Source organism: Pygocentrus nattereri, chromosome 13 (assembly GCF_015220715.1).
Source record: "Pygocentrus nattereri isolate fPygNat1 chromosome 13, fPygNat1.pri, whole genome shotgun sequence".
NCBI classification, from domain to species: Eukaryota; Metazoa; Chordata; class Actinopteri; order Characiformes; family Serrasalmidae; genus Pygocentrus; species Pygocentrus nattereri.
The window spans coordinates 9,116,094-9,132,036 of NC_051223.1; the positions used below are offsets into that span (position 1 = coordinate 9,116,094).

General features: G+C 40.3%; 1 protein-coding gene across 2 annotated transcripts in view; it reads right to left on the reverse strand.

Annotated features, from left to right (window-relative positions):
- Positions 1–314: 314 nt before the first annotated feature.
- Positions 315–15,943, reverse strand: part of LOC108411454 (SH3 and cysteine-rich domain-containing protein 2-like) — a 61,448-nt gene continuing 45,819 nt past the window's right edge. For both annotated transcript variants that reach the window (XM_017683029.2, XM_017683028.2), the window contains exons 7-12: positions 15,733–15,799; positions 15,477–15,532; positions 11,109–11,197; positions 7,161–7,212; positions 3,925–4,062; positions 315–2,093 (exon numbers count right to left, since the gene is read on the reverse strand). In XM_017683029.2, coding sequence (XP_017538518.1) covers positions 1,995–2,093; positions 3,925–4,062; positions 7,161–7,212; positions 11,109–11,197; positions 15,477–15,532; positions 15,733–15,799 — 501 coding nt within the window. In that variant the 3' untranslated portion in view covers positions 315–1,994. The remainder of the gene's footprint in view (positions 2,094–3,924; positions 4,063–7,160; positions 7,213–11,108; positions 11,198–15,476; positions 15,533–15,732; positions 15,800–15,943) is intronic.

Below are 15,943 nucleotides of genomic sequence, written 5' to 3' on the forward strand. Positions count from 1 at the left end.
AAATAAAGGTTCTGTCCAGGTACATTTTTTGATATTCAAGGTACAAACAGTGTAAATGTTCCCTCAAAGGTTCAGCTGTGGTTTTAAGGTCTGATTGTGAACCTTAAATCAGTTTTTCCAGATGAAAAGTTGGTATTTGTACCTTTTCATAACTTCTGTTTTAAAACAGAAGAAGGCGAGGCAGGGTGTGGAGTCAGTACAGCTTAGAACATATCATATCAGTGGATTATGGTTCAGTTATGTTCCCTGACTAAAGGTACTGAGATGGACCATTGAGGATCCCACCCCAGTGACAAGAGGGGCACCGAACCAGAGACAGTTTACTACCTTTATTTCTGAGAGTGAATGGAATGATGAATCATGCTTCACTATCAGGCAGTCTTACAGATGATTGTGGGCCCAACATCAGTGTTCAGTTTCACTTCTGCTCTTGTGCCTGAGTGGAAGTATGTTCTGAAACCTAATGGAAAGCTTTCTCAGAAAAGTGTTGGCCACATTAATGCCCACGGTTTTGGAATGAGATCTTCAAGCCCATGTGGATGGTATGTTTGGGTGTCCACATACATTTTGCTTTGAAGTATAACTGTATTTTTAATAATCAGGCTACAGTTTGCAGAATAGTTGGTGGCCATTGTAGAGTGTATGTTGTTTTCCTACTAGAGTTACCTTCATGATCTGATTTCCATTATTAATTTAACGGCTAAGTGGATGATAATGTAATTAATTATGGAGTGAAGAACAACATGTAGCTACGTCTACTTGCTATAATACAAACCATGAATTGGACAGCATCTGATTAGCTAATGTACTGTTACATACAATAAATAAATAAATAAAGGCTAATGCACTCCTCTTTAGAACATACAGAGTAAATGGAACAAATTTTTGTAACGACTGCACTACACTACTAATTCTGCTGAAACTGTACCTTACTCCTTCTAGCTCTGGCTTGCTCCACTACAATACTCCACAGGGAAGAAGATTCAGTCAGAATCTCTGGGATATTTGGAAGGTCATCTTGGACTATCATCATATTCTGTGTGAAAGAAATGGGCTTCAAGAACTGGATAAGATTTAGAGAGCAGGAGAACTGGGAAGTATAAAGAAAACTGACAGATGGAGAGAGAGTCTAATGTAGTGGCAAAAAAGATGCCTTGGTAATGCTTCAGGGAAAAAAACAGATTAATGTGGCAAGTGCAAAAGCCCTTTTAGGCAGAACTACATACAGACAAAGAGACTTAAGAGAAAAGACTAGAGTTGACATATGACCACCACCCAATATGGCCAAAATATTTAGAAATGACTGTTTGGAGACATTGAATTCACAAAAACAGCTTTCTGCTCGCCGTCCTACATGTACAATTCATATCACTTTGAGGAGTCATGTATAGTTTTATATACTCACACCACCCTTTCAGCCTTCAGCATCATCCAAAAAAGCTATTCATAAACAAAACCATCATGGAAATGACACCATGCAAACCATTTCCCTCCAGATGTCATACCTTGACAGCCACATTAACGCCAATACAGAAGACAGCACAACCAAACGTCCATGTGCATGATGGACAGTGTGATATAAGACTAAAAATATAGACAAAGGTCATCTACAGTAATTCTGCTACTATAATGGGTCGCCCAACATACATACAGCAGATTAGTAGATACAGTGCAACTGGTCCAACAGAGGTCATTCCGTTGGTAAGAGAGGTCAGAGGTCAGAGCAGCCGGTTAAACGCCAACACTTCAGCCTCCTGAAAGCCTCATCTTTCTACTTCATCTTTTCGTTGCTTCTACAAACAACAAAATCTCCATAATGTCCGCTGGAGGCTGAGATGCATCCTCTACTGAGCAACATCCATGTGCTCCCTCTCTTCTGAATAAGTGTGTGTGCACAGGTAAGTGTGTGTGTATGCATGTGTGGTGCGTCCCTGCCGTCGGGGTGTGAGAGGTGAGGACGTCCCCCAATCTGGGTGGAGGAAAAAGAGTATGGTTCATATCTCCACCAAGCACATCAAGGGCACGAGGCCGCGCTTTTTTCCGCTGGTCAACTTCAGAAAACCGTCTGTCTCTTCCCCTTTACCCACGCAAATCTGAGACAAGAGAGAGAAGAATTACACCAATTAAAATTTTAACAATTAAAATTTAAGTGCCAATACAATTGTTTTGTTATATGCTATAGGGACCTTTTTTTTGGTCAATAATGTTGTAGGTAGTTTGACTAATTTGAGGAGGATGGGTCCCCCCTTGATAGCCTTGGTTCCTCCCAAGGTTTCTTCCTTAGCTCTGAGGGAGGTTCTACTTGCCACTGTCGCCCCTGGCTTGCTCACCTGGAGGTTTTTACATTCATGTTAAAACTTTGTCTTTATTAGAATTCTGTGAAGCTACTTTGTGACAACATCAGTTGTAAAAAGTGCCACAAATAAATTTGATTTGATTTGCTATAAAAACAGGAACAGGGCAGAGGCTGGTTTAAAGAGAAAGTTTGGACTGATGAGGAACATTGCTTTTAAAAACCTAAGGATCACTGTGAGGCTTCTGTACAGAACAGGTAGGCACAGGTAAAACAGAGCAAAGTGTTTATTACAAAAGGGGCTAGGCAAAAACACGGAAGTCAAACGAGCGGATGTCAAAACCAAACAGATCAGACGTAAACAAAAGGGCAAAGCTAAGGTGAAGTCGAAAACGGGAAGCAAGGTCAAATAACGGTAGAGAAATCAAACAATACAGGGGCAGTCCAAAGGCAAACAAAGAGACAAAAACAGGTCATACAAAAAGTAGCAACAAGATACATAGAAGGCTTAGTAAGCACGTGCTGACACAGTGGCAATATTTCGCAAAGTGTAGTGGAAAGACTGAACTTAAAACAGGTGGTTAATGAGAAACAGCTGTCCGTAATCAGAAGTCTTGTGATCTGGAGCAGAGATGATTGGTGGAGCGATTGTGTGGTGTGATTGTCACATGACTCTCAGAGGGATCCTGGGAGTTGGAGTTGTCAGTGCTCGGTTCAGGTTCTTGTAGTGTACCAGAGGGATGCATGACAATCACATACACAATTGATTACATTCTGTCTGCACTTTTTCTTGCGAAAAATAGGTTTTCTTCCAGAAAACATGACTGTTTGAGGAACAATTCAAATTTAATTCACAATAAAATATACAAATATGGTATAGAGCTGGGGTCGGCAACATATGGAGATGCATATGGCACTTTTACTGTCTTGTTGCGGCTCCACAGCTAAATTAGATCAGTAGGTAAAAATAAAATAATCCTCCTTTACTCCAGCTGGTTTCCTGATACGTTTAATCTGCAACGAGAAGTCAAACGCTAAAAATTCACGAGGCTGAAGTCAGTTGCTTGTTCACCAGCTTCTCGAATTTTCACTGTCCACCTTAAATAGTGCAACTGTTGGCTACATAGTTAACTACATTCTACAACTACATTTAAGGTGGGCGTTGAGAGACATTTTACAAGAAACGGTTCCTGCCAGAGATGCGAGAAAAGTAGCTATAGCTGAGCTAAAGCTTAAAGCTAAGTCTATATTTTATATTATATATATTGTAAAATATATTTTACCCTATACTTGTACATTAGCACTGAGACATATTTACAGCCAAGATGGTAACATGGACATAAAATGTGATTTTTGCTAAAAGGACAAAATGGCTCTTCTTAACATTTGGGTTGCGGCACCTGGTCTTGAGTAAAATTCAGAATCTGAACATTTGATTACATGTCAATTTCTTATGAAAGAAACAAACAACATGTGAGCAGAAGCACTGCATAAACACCGCGGAGGATGTAGGAGGGTTAACGGAAGAACAGAAACGGAGGCTTTAAAGAATGGAAAATAATACAGCTCAGTCCTGTTGAGTCTGCATGAGTCATGTTTTCCTCTGAGTGCGCGTTAAAGCATCAACTTACCTGCAACTCTTTCACGGTCATTTGACCTTTCTCGCGGTTGCCGTGGTAGCCCTGAGTGACTCTCCACACTCTCTCCCCGGGACGCACCCTCTGCACGAAGTTCGCTGGGAAAAAGCCAACTTTATCGCGACTCTTCCCCTGACAGACAGACAGACAGACAGACAGACACACACACACACACACACACACACACACACACACACACACACACACACACACACACACAGACAGAGTCAGTCTCCATAGCAACCCCAACCACAATTCTCTGAGATTTTTCTCTTGGGGCCTTTCGATTTGTATGACTCATAAAACACACTCTGTCAAATGAAATATGCATCAAAGGGTCATGAACAGATTACTGATTATTACCGCTTACATTACACTGTAATTACATCGTCAAGTCCTTTATTTTATTATTATTATTCCATTCCTTTGTACGAGTTACACCTGTCATTGACTGAAGTTGTCCTTCAGAGTTGTCCAAGGCTTGTTTTGCAGTAATTCATACCTTTTCTCAACATTACGACGTTCTGACACTCAGTCTTCATTTACAGTACTATAAATGAATGTATACAGCACTGAAGGGCCCATAGTGTCATGCGGTATGCCCCCATGTAAATATATAATCTTATACAGAGTGTTTTAGCGTGGACTGCTGAAGGCTGAATAGGTAGATGGAGGAAGATGTGCTGTTTTTTGTGATATCTCAAAAGCAGTTCATTCACAATGGGCTATTTTGCAGCTTAGTTTCCATATATGGACTGTATGGACTCTGGAGTCAGGGGATGTTTAGAACCTTTATTGTTCAGAATCTACTTATTCACCCTTCAGCTGTTTAGCTCCATTCATTCATGTAGACTTTATAAGGAGTGTTGTAGCATGGACTGCTGCTTGAATGAGACAAGGTAGCCAATCAGAACAGAGCTCATTTATATATAACAGTCTTAAGCCTTGTGTGGTGTTGATATGTTTGCTGCTCAGTGGTCTGGTGGACCCACCACATTATTGCTTTATTAAATCAATACATCCATAACAATTTATGTAAAAACACTAGATGTTTAAAATAGCACAAGTGTCCAGTGTCGGGTTCTCCTTTAGCAGCTGTAGCCAGTCAGCAGCCTGTCCACCCTCACACACACACACACACACACACACACACACACACACACACACACACACACACACACACACACACACACACACACACACACACACACACACTAACAGCAGGCCATGTAGGAGGGGAACAGAGTGAAGGACACAGCACTTCCACACTTTTACTCCACGTGGGTTTAGCCCAACACCACACATGTAATATAAATGTGTTGGGGGTGAACAAAGTGAAGACACTGAAAATGGGTTATTTTATAACCCATCAATCTGGGATTGAAACAGTAATAAATTGCTCTTTATTTTCCTGTGGTAAACAAAGAAGGTGGGTCCCACAGCCCCAATAACACACAAGGGTTAAAGGTACAGTGACCTAGAAGAGCCTGCTTAATTCTAAGAGATAAAGAAAGGTTAGAAAATAATCATATAAAGCTCACCCAAGACTGTGCTTGGTACAAAAATCCACACAAATGCCATATTTGGACCTCAGGCAAAACATAAAATGCTCAAAAATATAGGATATGGGTGTTTTAAAAGCAAGTCGTAATGTATCTACATAATTTTCTTTAAAACTAAAACCGAGTGACAGTGTGAGACTGAGCCTATGTAAGGTCTTAAGAGACTACAGAAGTGGGAGAAAGTAAACGATGGCTGTGTGTGTCCACAAGGCCATATCACTTATGTGTGCGTTGGCCTACGTGCGTTTTGTTTATTCCGGGGTGAGCTAGCATTTCGCTTTGCGCTCGTTCAGGGCCTCTCTTCCATTAGGGAAAGGAAAGCTTATTAATTTTTCATTAAGCGCTGTTTCCTCCTTGTCAAAGCCCTCCACCAAAGCCATTACGCGCTCTTATTGTGGACGAGGACTCTATGAATAGCAGCAGTGAGTGCTTCAGCCCAAAGAATGAAAAATGGGGCTTCACACTGGCTTCAGCCTGTGTTCGATCAGGACTCAGAGCAATGGGCTTCAAATGGAAGGTGGGGTGATAAGGAAAAAGGAAAAAGGAGAAATGAGAGAAGGCAGTGATTGAGAAAGTAAAACCGGGAGAATATGGCTACTTTTGCTGAAGAGTCATTCTATGGAAACGTCTATTTTTGTGATTACAGGTATAATACACTACACTGAAAAACAACTTAGAGCTACAATTTATTTATATTTTAAAACAGAACAGTAAGCTATTTTAACAATCACACCTTTCTGAGCCTGAATTTAGCAATATTGGTTTTTAAATCAATTATCTAGAATTCCAAGCACACAGAAGAGCTCGTCCCCACAGTCATGTGTGAAGGCTGAGGCCATATTCTGAGGTAAAAAAAAATTTCTTTTGCAATTGTAACTACAATAATCTGTACATGACTGTGAAATATGATTTACATGACAAAGAAAAAACAAATGCCAAATAAATATTATAAAACATAATGAAAGTTCCCCAGAAGGTGCGTCACTGCGTAACAAAACTCTTATTTTTAAATAAAAGTCACACTAATGACGTCACTTTGTTCCTTTGATCTGTTTTCTGAGGATCTATGAAGAAAAGCACATGGTGAGTCCACTGTGTCTTTCAGTTATCCGAGATTTTCTCATTCATCTCAGGATTGCATATGAAGCTTTTAGCTGACATCACTGACTCCATAGAAAATCATTCAAAAGCAGTGTCTGATTTTGACTGTCACAATTTTTTCCTTTCAGTAAATGCAGGTCCTGTTGTTGGCCACTCAGTCGAAACTGTGCTATTGTGTGCTAACCTTACTAGATTTCTAGTTTTATTCAGTAATACAATAAAAATTGTATTTAAGGATTAAAGATATTGGTTATCAGTTTATTAGACAGACATAGCAACTGTTCATGTTAATGATAAAGCTTTAGCCTTGAGGCTCTTAAACATGGCATATGTAATAGGGCATGTTATCTCACTTTTGGGCTCCATGATCATCATTTTTAGCATTTTGTTATGCTTTCTTAAGTGAGTGTATTAAAAACAAAAACCAAAGAAATTATGTACAAAGTACTACTTTAATCAAAACTTGAATTGTTACACCTGTAATAGTATATTATATACACCCTGCTGCAAAGAGACACCTGTGTCATTCATTTATGCTCATTTTTGTTAGTAAGGCACTGCACTCACCTTCCACCAGTCCTCATTTGAGTCATCCATCACCTGCACACGGTCACCTGGCCTGCCACAGGAGAAGCCAGAGAGAAATGAGATGGGAGTAGTACTGTAACATCCTCACAATCATGTCTTTAGGACATGCAAACGCTATCTACAAACAAATAAATCAGGGTAACTACACTCAGACTGGTCATCTTAGCAGTTAAATCCATACAGGAGGCAGTGGAGGAGAAAGAAGATACAGAGTAACAGTATAAACATGTGAAGAAGGTGCAAAGCTTCTAAAAACAGTGAACCTAGATTACAATTAACTATCCATGTGCTACATGTACTTCAAGGTTAGCTGTGTTTGAGTTACGATAACATAATCATTAATGTTTTTAGTCAACAGAAACTCAGACAGATGTTTATCTAAAAAAAAGGGTTAACATAGATACATACAAATAAAGCTTTTTAAATTAATAATGCAATCGAAATGTATCTGGACAAAAACTCATGCGCTTCAATTTGCCACTAATTTGAAAGGAAGATGTTTAGATCAGTAACTTAAAATAAAGGTATCTGTGGTTAAAGCATGGGTGGGCCAAATGTAAGTGTTGGCTATCACTGTTTCTTTATTAATAATAATAATAACAATAATAATATCATTTTTACTTATGTAGCACTTTTCATGCCGATGACAGCTCAAAGTGCTTTACAGGTGGTAAAAAACAGTTATACAAGGAATTATGTATTAAGTATATTAAGTATTAATTTAGAATCATATAAGAAAGTAACATCAAATTAAAAGGTAAATGCAGAATTTTAATGAAATCCTCACTTCAGATGTTTATTAAAAGTGAGCTCTGAGCTTGACTGTCAAATACAAGGTGAACTGAGCTCAGAAGCAGAATAACCGAAAGAGCCTCTCCACATTTTTTGTGTTTTACTGAAGGCGTTTGTAGGTCAGTATCTGCAGATCTAAAATCATAAACAGGCAATTTGTGCTGTCAGCGGAGCTTTAAGGTCATTCAGAGCCTTAAAAACTAGTAGCAGAGCTTTAAAATCTATCCTGAATGACACAGACAGCTAGTGCAGCTCTATAAAACGCGACTGATCTGATCTCTGTGTGTTTTTGTTAGGATGCTGCTGCGTTTTGTACGAGTTGTAAAGAATGTACTGTTTTCTTAGGACGTTCATTAAGAAGACCATTACAGTGATTAACTCTGCTGAACAAATGCATGAATAAGTTTCTCTGCCTCGCTATGAGAGAGAAAAGGACGAACTTTAGCGATATTTCTCAAATGATAAAAAGCAACATTAGTGTTTACATGCAGATAAATCAGAGCTCAGAGTCTTAAATCACACCCAGGTTTCCTATGCCAGGTTTGGTATATGAAGCTGAAGAACCAAGTTTCTCACAGTGTTTTTTAGCATTTAATTTTTTTTGTGATTTAACTGTAGAGATGGATGGATGTTTTTCGACGTCCACTGAGAAATATCTGACCTACAGCTGTTAGTCTGGCAACAGAGTCTTGATCATCAGAAAGATGATCACGTGTGTATTCAGTAGAATAAAAAAAGTCAAGCAGCCCAGTTTTGCCTTGCTGCAGAAGCCCAGTGCACTGGTCCGCTGTACTGCACTGTGCTTTATTATTCTGCATCGACTCACACTGTGTTGCGGACCCCGCTGAATCTGAACAGCATGACACCCCTCTCCGCCCCCCCGCAGCCATAGCAGATGGTGAAAGGGAGCTTTTCGCCACAATGCTTCTTTGTCTTTACTCCACTCTCTTCCTTTCATCTCTCTCTCTCTTTTAAGGGTGTAGCCCCTTCACAGTCCCCTCATCCACCACCTTTCCACAAATCACAAATCCAGCCTTCTTTTCCCCCTTTATCTTGCACTTTTTCCTGTCCTTTCTTGCTTTTCCCTCAAGCTTGTCCAGTGCAAAGCTGCCTTTTCCATGCATATTAATGCTCCTTACACAGACTGTTAGTTCAGTACAGTTCACTTGAGCACGCTGAATCCCCACGTCTGCCAAAACATCATCAAAATTGGGAGAGACAAAGCCAACACAAGCTAGAACAATAAACCATTTGCACAATATTCAAATCATAGCCTTTGAAGTCGAGGTGTTACAGATTTGCCACCCTTTGTTTACAGACAAGTCATGAAAAAGTGTCCATTAAATGAAAACGTCTGCTTTCTTCAGCCTGATCTCTCTCTGCTGCGTTTCTATCGTATGATTTGTGTCGTATTACCAATAATACAACAATTCAGGCACGTTTCTCTGGAGATGAACAGAAGACCTGCAGACTTGATAAACACTTCTAACAGGAGCCAATAGTCAGCTGCTGAACATTCAGCTGCTGAATGCTGAAGAACATTGGCATGAATATTTCAAAGATATTTGTTAATTTTGTAAAAATTTTATTGTAAATCTGTATAATTTATTTGCAGAATCTATGCTGTTGGAATTCAGCCTATTGACATCTACATCTAATTACACATTTTTATTGGAAAAGTCTTTCTTAACATCTTAGCCCTACGATACAGATCCAGCTGATCAATAGAGATGACTACAAAAAAAGCTTTTTTTAATTGAACTCAATTCAGTATTGACAATTATACATTTAAATCCCACACAACTGGCAACCATATAAAGAATTTTAAGAAAGATTTTCTACGTAAGTCCTCAGTGGTGTCATGCATCCCTCAGGCTCAGAGGCCTCTTGTTACACCTGTTCTGGTATGATTAGCTTAGTTTAAAGTCTGGGCTTTTAGACTAGTTAATTGTGAGGTATTGCTACTTGTTCCACAAGCTATTGAGCCTTATTCATCGGACTATTGTGATTTTTGTGGTTCTGACTCTGTTTTGCTGTTTGGACTTTTGCCCTTTTTGCCCTTGAACTGGTTGCCAGGTTATGTTTGTCTTTTTGTGCCTTTTGTCTTTTTTGGATTCAACCTCTTCTCTGACCACGTTTATGGATCCTAACATTAAAGCCTCACTTTCTCTTTTTACCCACGAGCGTCTGAGTTATTCTGCCTCATTACAAGGGGGGTTCAAAGTTTCCAGAATTTGTCCGTTTGGTGACGCAGGTCGTAGGTCAGTTTTTCCAAGGGAAGCACAGTTGCAGCTTGGGAATGCCAGTGCTTAACATATGGTGGGCAGCTGGCCCATTGAAGTAGGATACATTTTTTTGCCAGAAATGAAAAAATTGAAAACAAAAATTTGTCATCAGTATGAAAAATATGTTCTGCGCCTATTTCCAAAAGATACAGGGCAGGGGACTTCTGAAATCATGTTTGAAAGATATTTTCTACCGTAATGTGTATATAACACATAATGTGCCATTTTTTTTACACTGCCAAAAGGCAGGAAAGGACGTTTTTACATTTAAAGCACAAATTTGATCTGTCTGGAAACATCTTTTGTAGGTGAACACATGCAAAGTATATCCTATTCATGAATTTAAAGTTAAGCTCATGAACCAAAAAAGCATTTTTTAACTGTTAAATCAACAGTGATTTTAAAATCCACGACCAGTCCAGTTTTGAACCTCTATGCACAAAACAGCTTAAAGAGAAGTGACTAAGTCGGAATCAGTACATTCTGGATCAAATCATTCCGGCCACTAATAATTAAACAGCTTGAATGGCTCAAGCTATCTTGAGAAAAACAAGTAATTCATTCTGAAACAAAAACCCAAGTGGTTCGCTGCCTGGTGCAGGGATGCGCTGACATTGGACTACTCTTGAGACACTGGGCTTTGGAAAAAACCTGCAGGATCCGCTGGGATTAGAGTTTGGTGTCAGTTTCTGCTTCCTCATCAGAATTTCATTCCGCAGTGGGAAGTGATGATGTCTCAGGGAGGAGTGTGTGTGTTTGTGTGTATGTAAGAGAGTAAATTAGACTTATAAACACACAAGGACAAAGAAACAAGCACGCGCACACACAGATGGACGAGTGTGTCACTTACTGTAGTTCCAAGTCATTTTTCTCCTGAGGGAGGAACTTGTACAGCGCTACGTATGTGTGAATGGAGTGAACCTCAATGCGTCTCGGGGCCTAGAAACACACAAACACACACACACACACATGCAGTTTATTTTGAAACGTGTGCTTGTGCACTGAACACTTACAGGGTTGGGCTTCAAGGTCTTTTTATTAAAGATATCACAACATACAAAAGACAAACAGTCCCAATAACGCAATATAAGGACAGTAGCTTACTGGTTCTTTCAGAATTTTAGAGAGTATAAAAATAGATTTCCAAAAGTGATATAATCTTGGGCATGTCCAAAACAAATGCAGTAAACTTGCAGGGTCTTGTTTGCATCTACACTATATTTCCAAACGTATTCGCTCGTCTGCCATCACACGTATATGAACTTGAGTGAGATCCCATTCTTAATGATGATGTTGGCCCATCGTTTGAAGCTATAACAGCTTCAACTCTTCTGGGAAGGCTTTCCACAAGGGTTAGGAGTGTGTTTACGGGAATTTTTGACCATTCTTCCAGAAGCATATTTGTGAGGTCAGACACTGATGCTGGACGAGAAGGCCTGGCTCATAGTCTCCATTATAATTTATTCCAAAGGTGTTCTGTCGGGTTGAGGTCAGGACTCTGTGCAGGCCAGTCAAGTTCTTCCACGTCTTTATGGACCTTGCTTTGTGCACTGGTGGGCAGTCATGTTGGAACAGGAAGGGGCCGTCCCCAAACTCTTCCCACAAAGTTGGGAGCATAAAATTGTCCAAAATCTCTTGGTGCTGAAGCATTAAGAGTTCCTTTCACTGGAACTAAGGGGCCAAGCTCAACTCCTGAAGAACAACCCCACAACATTAATCCCCCCTCTACCAAACTTTACACTTGGCAAAATGCAGTCAGACAAGTACCGTTCTCCTGGCAACCGCCAAACCCAGACTGGCCCATCGGATTGCCAGACAGAGAAGCGTGATTCGTCCCTCCAGAGAACACGTCTCCACTGCTCTAGAGTCCAGTGGCGGCGCTTTACATTGTGCTTGATGATGCAGCTGCTCGGCCATGGAAACCCATTCCATGAAGCTCTCTACGCTGTTCTTGAGCTAATCCAAAGGCCACATAAAGTTTGGAGGTCTGTAGCAAACGAATCTGCAGAAAGTTGGTGACCCCTGTCATTTTATGTGGCTGACCACTTCGTGGCTGAATTGTTGTCGTTCCCAATTGCTATTTAGTAGTGAATATTTAGTAGTGAGGAAATTTCACGACTGGACTGGACGGCACCACGCTGGAATTCACTGAGCTCCTGAGAGCGACCCATTCTTTCACTAATGTTTGTAGAAGCAGTCTGCAGGCCTAGGTGCTTGGTTTTATACACCTGTGGCCATAGAAGTGATTGGAACACCTGAATTCAACGATTTGGATGGGTGAGTAAATACTTTTGGAATTATAGTGTATTGTGTGCAGAGTCCAAATCAGATCTAATTTTGGACAGTCTAACCTTACACCAATTAAGCTGACGTACTACCTTGAATTGTACAGGGTGTTTCAAAAAAGATTAATCTAATCTTAGATCTTTTACAACTGTGAGGCGCCTAGGAAGCAACTGAAAGAAGGAGCGTGATTTTTCACAACACTGGATGATCTCCAAAATTGCCCTGAAAGAGCCGTGAGTGCCCTGACACCCGACATGCTCAACTGAGTATGGGATGAGTTTGACTATGGCATTGATGTTGTCTATACAGCTGGAGGAGGTTCAGACTGAGCACTTGTAGAATTACATAAACTTTATGCTAACAATTTAAATGACTGGATGAATCTTTTTGAATCACCCTGTGTAACAAAATGCCCTTGACAAATTGAAGATGAGTGCATTCTTCTAATCATTTTCAGGCTTGTTTTCTAATGCACTACTTACTATGCAATAGATTTGAAGGAATTTGATTATGCAAATTTTGCACAATCTTACGTATTTCCTGCACTGTTTCTCTGACTCTGTTTCTCTTGCTCCATTAAAGTTACAGTGTACAGGTGAATTCAGAACAGCTCCGGAGTCTGAGGAGTGGGCGAAGGGCCCCTGATTGAGGCTCAGGTTAAAGTTCAACAGTACATCAGTCTCAGTCACACAGTAGATAAGAGGGATGTGTTGGGTTGGTATCAAGACCACAGTAGTGCAACAATCTCAAGATTGTTAAGCGCACCCAAGGTGTGTAAAGGGTTTCTGCAAGTAGCAGCGGTAGCTAAGAGCAGGGCTTCCTTGCAGAAGAAATGGATGTTGTTCTTTACCAGGAACAATCCGCAATTCCACAAAAAAACACTGATGATAAATGTCATGTTGGTGTATTACAGATGTGTAAAATACTAGATTATCCCACTACACTGTTAGAAATTAAGGTTTAATTCAGGAACATTTTTTGTTCATCAAGGTACAAACAGTGCAAGTGTTCCCTCAAAGGTACTACAGTGGTTTTAAGGTCTGATTCGAACCTTAAATCACTTTTTCCAGGTGAAAAGTTCATATTTTTACCTTTTTATAACCGAATGTTTTAAAACAGAACAGTAAAATAAAAGCCAGTGGAGTCAGTACATCTTAGAACATATAATTTTAGCACCTATAAATTTTAGCACCTTTACTTATGAGTGTGTACAGCATTTTCTGTGGGCTTGAGTGCTTAGTAACAAATTAAACCACTGAAAACCATGTCTGTGATAATCTGTCTCTGTCAGCAAGTGTGAGTGGGTTTGGGTTGGGATCAGGTTTGAAATTTAGCAGCACCAGTCATGCCTGACTTGGGTCTGGTCTCAAAGTGGCAGGTACAGATTTGGACTTGTTGGGTTTCAATTTCATGCCCGTGCAGACCTCTATCACAGAGCTGCTCTTGGCTGGACTCTTTGGACCACAAGCAGTGACACTTATGTAGGTAAACGCCCAACAACACTGCTGTGCCAGATCCACTGTGCTGTGCCTGAATCGTCCACCACCCACATAATATTCTGTGGCCAGAAAATGACCAATGATGAATGGGGTAGAGGGGGCTGACAAACTGTGCAGCAAAAGATGAGCAAAAGTCTGTAACTGTTCTTCTACATAATGGATCTTTTCCTTTCTAATAAAGCAGCCAGTGAGTGCAACTAGTAAGTAGGTGCTTCTAATAAAGTGTCCAATAAGTGCAACTAGTAGGTGGGGGCTTCTAATAAATCAGTCAGTGAGTGCAACTAGTAAGTAGGGGCTTCTAATAAAGTAGCCAGTGAGTGCAACTAGTAAGTAGGGGCTTCTAATAAAGTAGCCAGTGAGTGCAACTAGTAAGTAGGGATTTCTAATAAATCAGCCAGTGAGTGCAACTAGTAAGTAGGGGCTTCTAATAAAGTAGACAGTAAGTGCAACTTGTAAGCAGGTGCTTCTAATAAAGTAGCCAGTGAGTGCAACTAATAAGTAGGGGCTTCTAATAAAGTGTCCAATAAGTGCAACTAGTAGGTAGGGCTTCTAATAAATCAGTCAGTGAGTGCAACTAGTAAGTAGGGGCTTCTAATAAAGTAGCAGGTGAGTGCAACTAGTAAGTAGGGGCTTCTAATAAAGTAGCCAGTGAGTGCAACTAGTAACTAGGGGCTTCTAATAAATCAGTCAGTGAGTGCAACTAGTAAGTAGGGGCTTCTAGTAAAGTAGCCAGTGAGTACAACTAACAAGTAGGGGCTTCTAATAAAGTAGCCAGTGAGTGGAACTAATAAGTAGGGCTTTCTAATAAATTAGCCAGTGAGTGCAACTAGTAAGTAGGGGCTTCTAATAAAGTAGCCAGTAAGTGCAACTAGTAAGTAGGGGCTTCTAATAAAGTAGCCAGTGAGTGCAACTAGTAAGTAGGGGCTTCTAATAAAGTAGCCAGTAAGTGCAACTAGTAAGTAGGGGCTTCTAATAAAGTAGCCAGTAAGTGCAACTAGTAAGTAGGGGCTTCTAATAAATCAGTCAGTGAGTGCAACTAGTAACTAGGGGCTTCTAATAAAGTAGCCAGTGAGTGCAACTAGTAAGTAGGGGCTTCTAATAAAGTAGCCAGTGAGTACAACTAACAAGTAGGGGCTTCTAATAAAGTAGCCAGTGAGTGCAACTAGTAAGTAGGGGCTTCTAATAAATCAGCCAGTGAGTGCAACTAATAAGGAGGGGCTTCTAATAAAGTAGCCAGTGAGTGCAACTAGTAAGTAGGGGCTTCTAATAAATCAGCCAGTGAGTGCAACTAGTAAGTAGGGGCTTCTAATAAAGTGGCTAGTGAGTGAAAGTACAAGGTAGAGGTTTCTCTGCGGATGCTGAGGGTATGGCCATGGGAGTTGGTAAATAAATACAGACATGAATAAATTCATAAATATCCATTAATCTCTCACCTTTAAACTGACCCTGTCCTCTGCCTCACCCTTTTCACTGTCAGCCAGAGAAGCCACTAGAGAGAAGAAGCGAGGAAATGTTTTAGCAGCTACAAACAGGCAGAAGGTCACATCTGAAGTGTCACATCTCTTTTTTCTCCCAGTATTTCATGTCATAATTTAAGAAAGAAATTATTACAGTTTGGGATCATGATACAATTCATGAGAATGCAGGGTTATTACAGGCCTACTGTGGGAAAGGCTTAAAATGTCTTACCTTCAGACTCATGGACGGACTCTTCAGCAATCGGTTGGCTCTCTAACTTCTCTTCTCCTCCGTTACTCTAGGGAGAGAGACAGAGAGTGAGAAAGAGACAGTGGTGAGAGGGTAATTAATTGGAAAGAGATATAACTGATAATGGTGGAGTCTAAGTCTTGCAGGCTCGAGATGCTAGTCTAGTCTAAAAAGCGACCATAACACACATTTA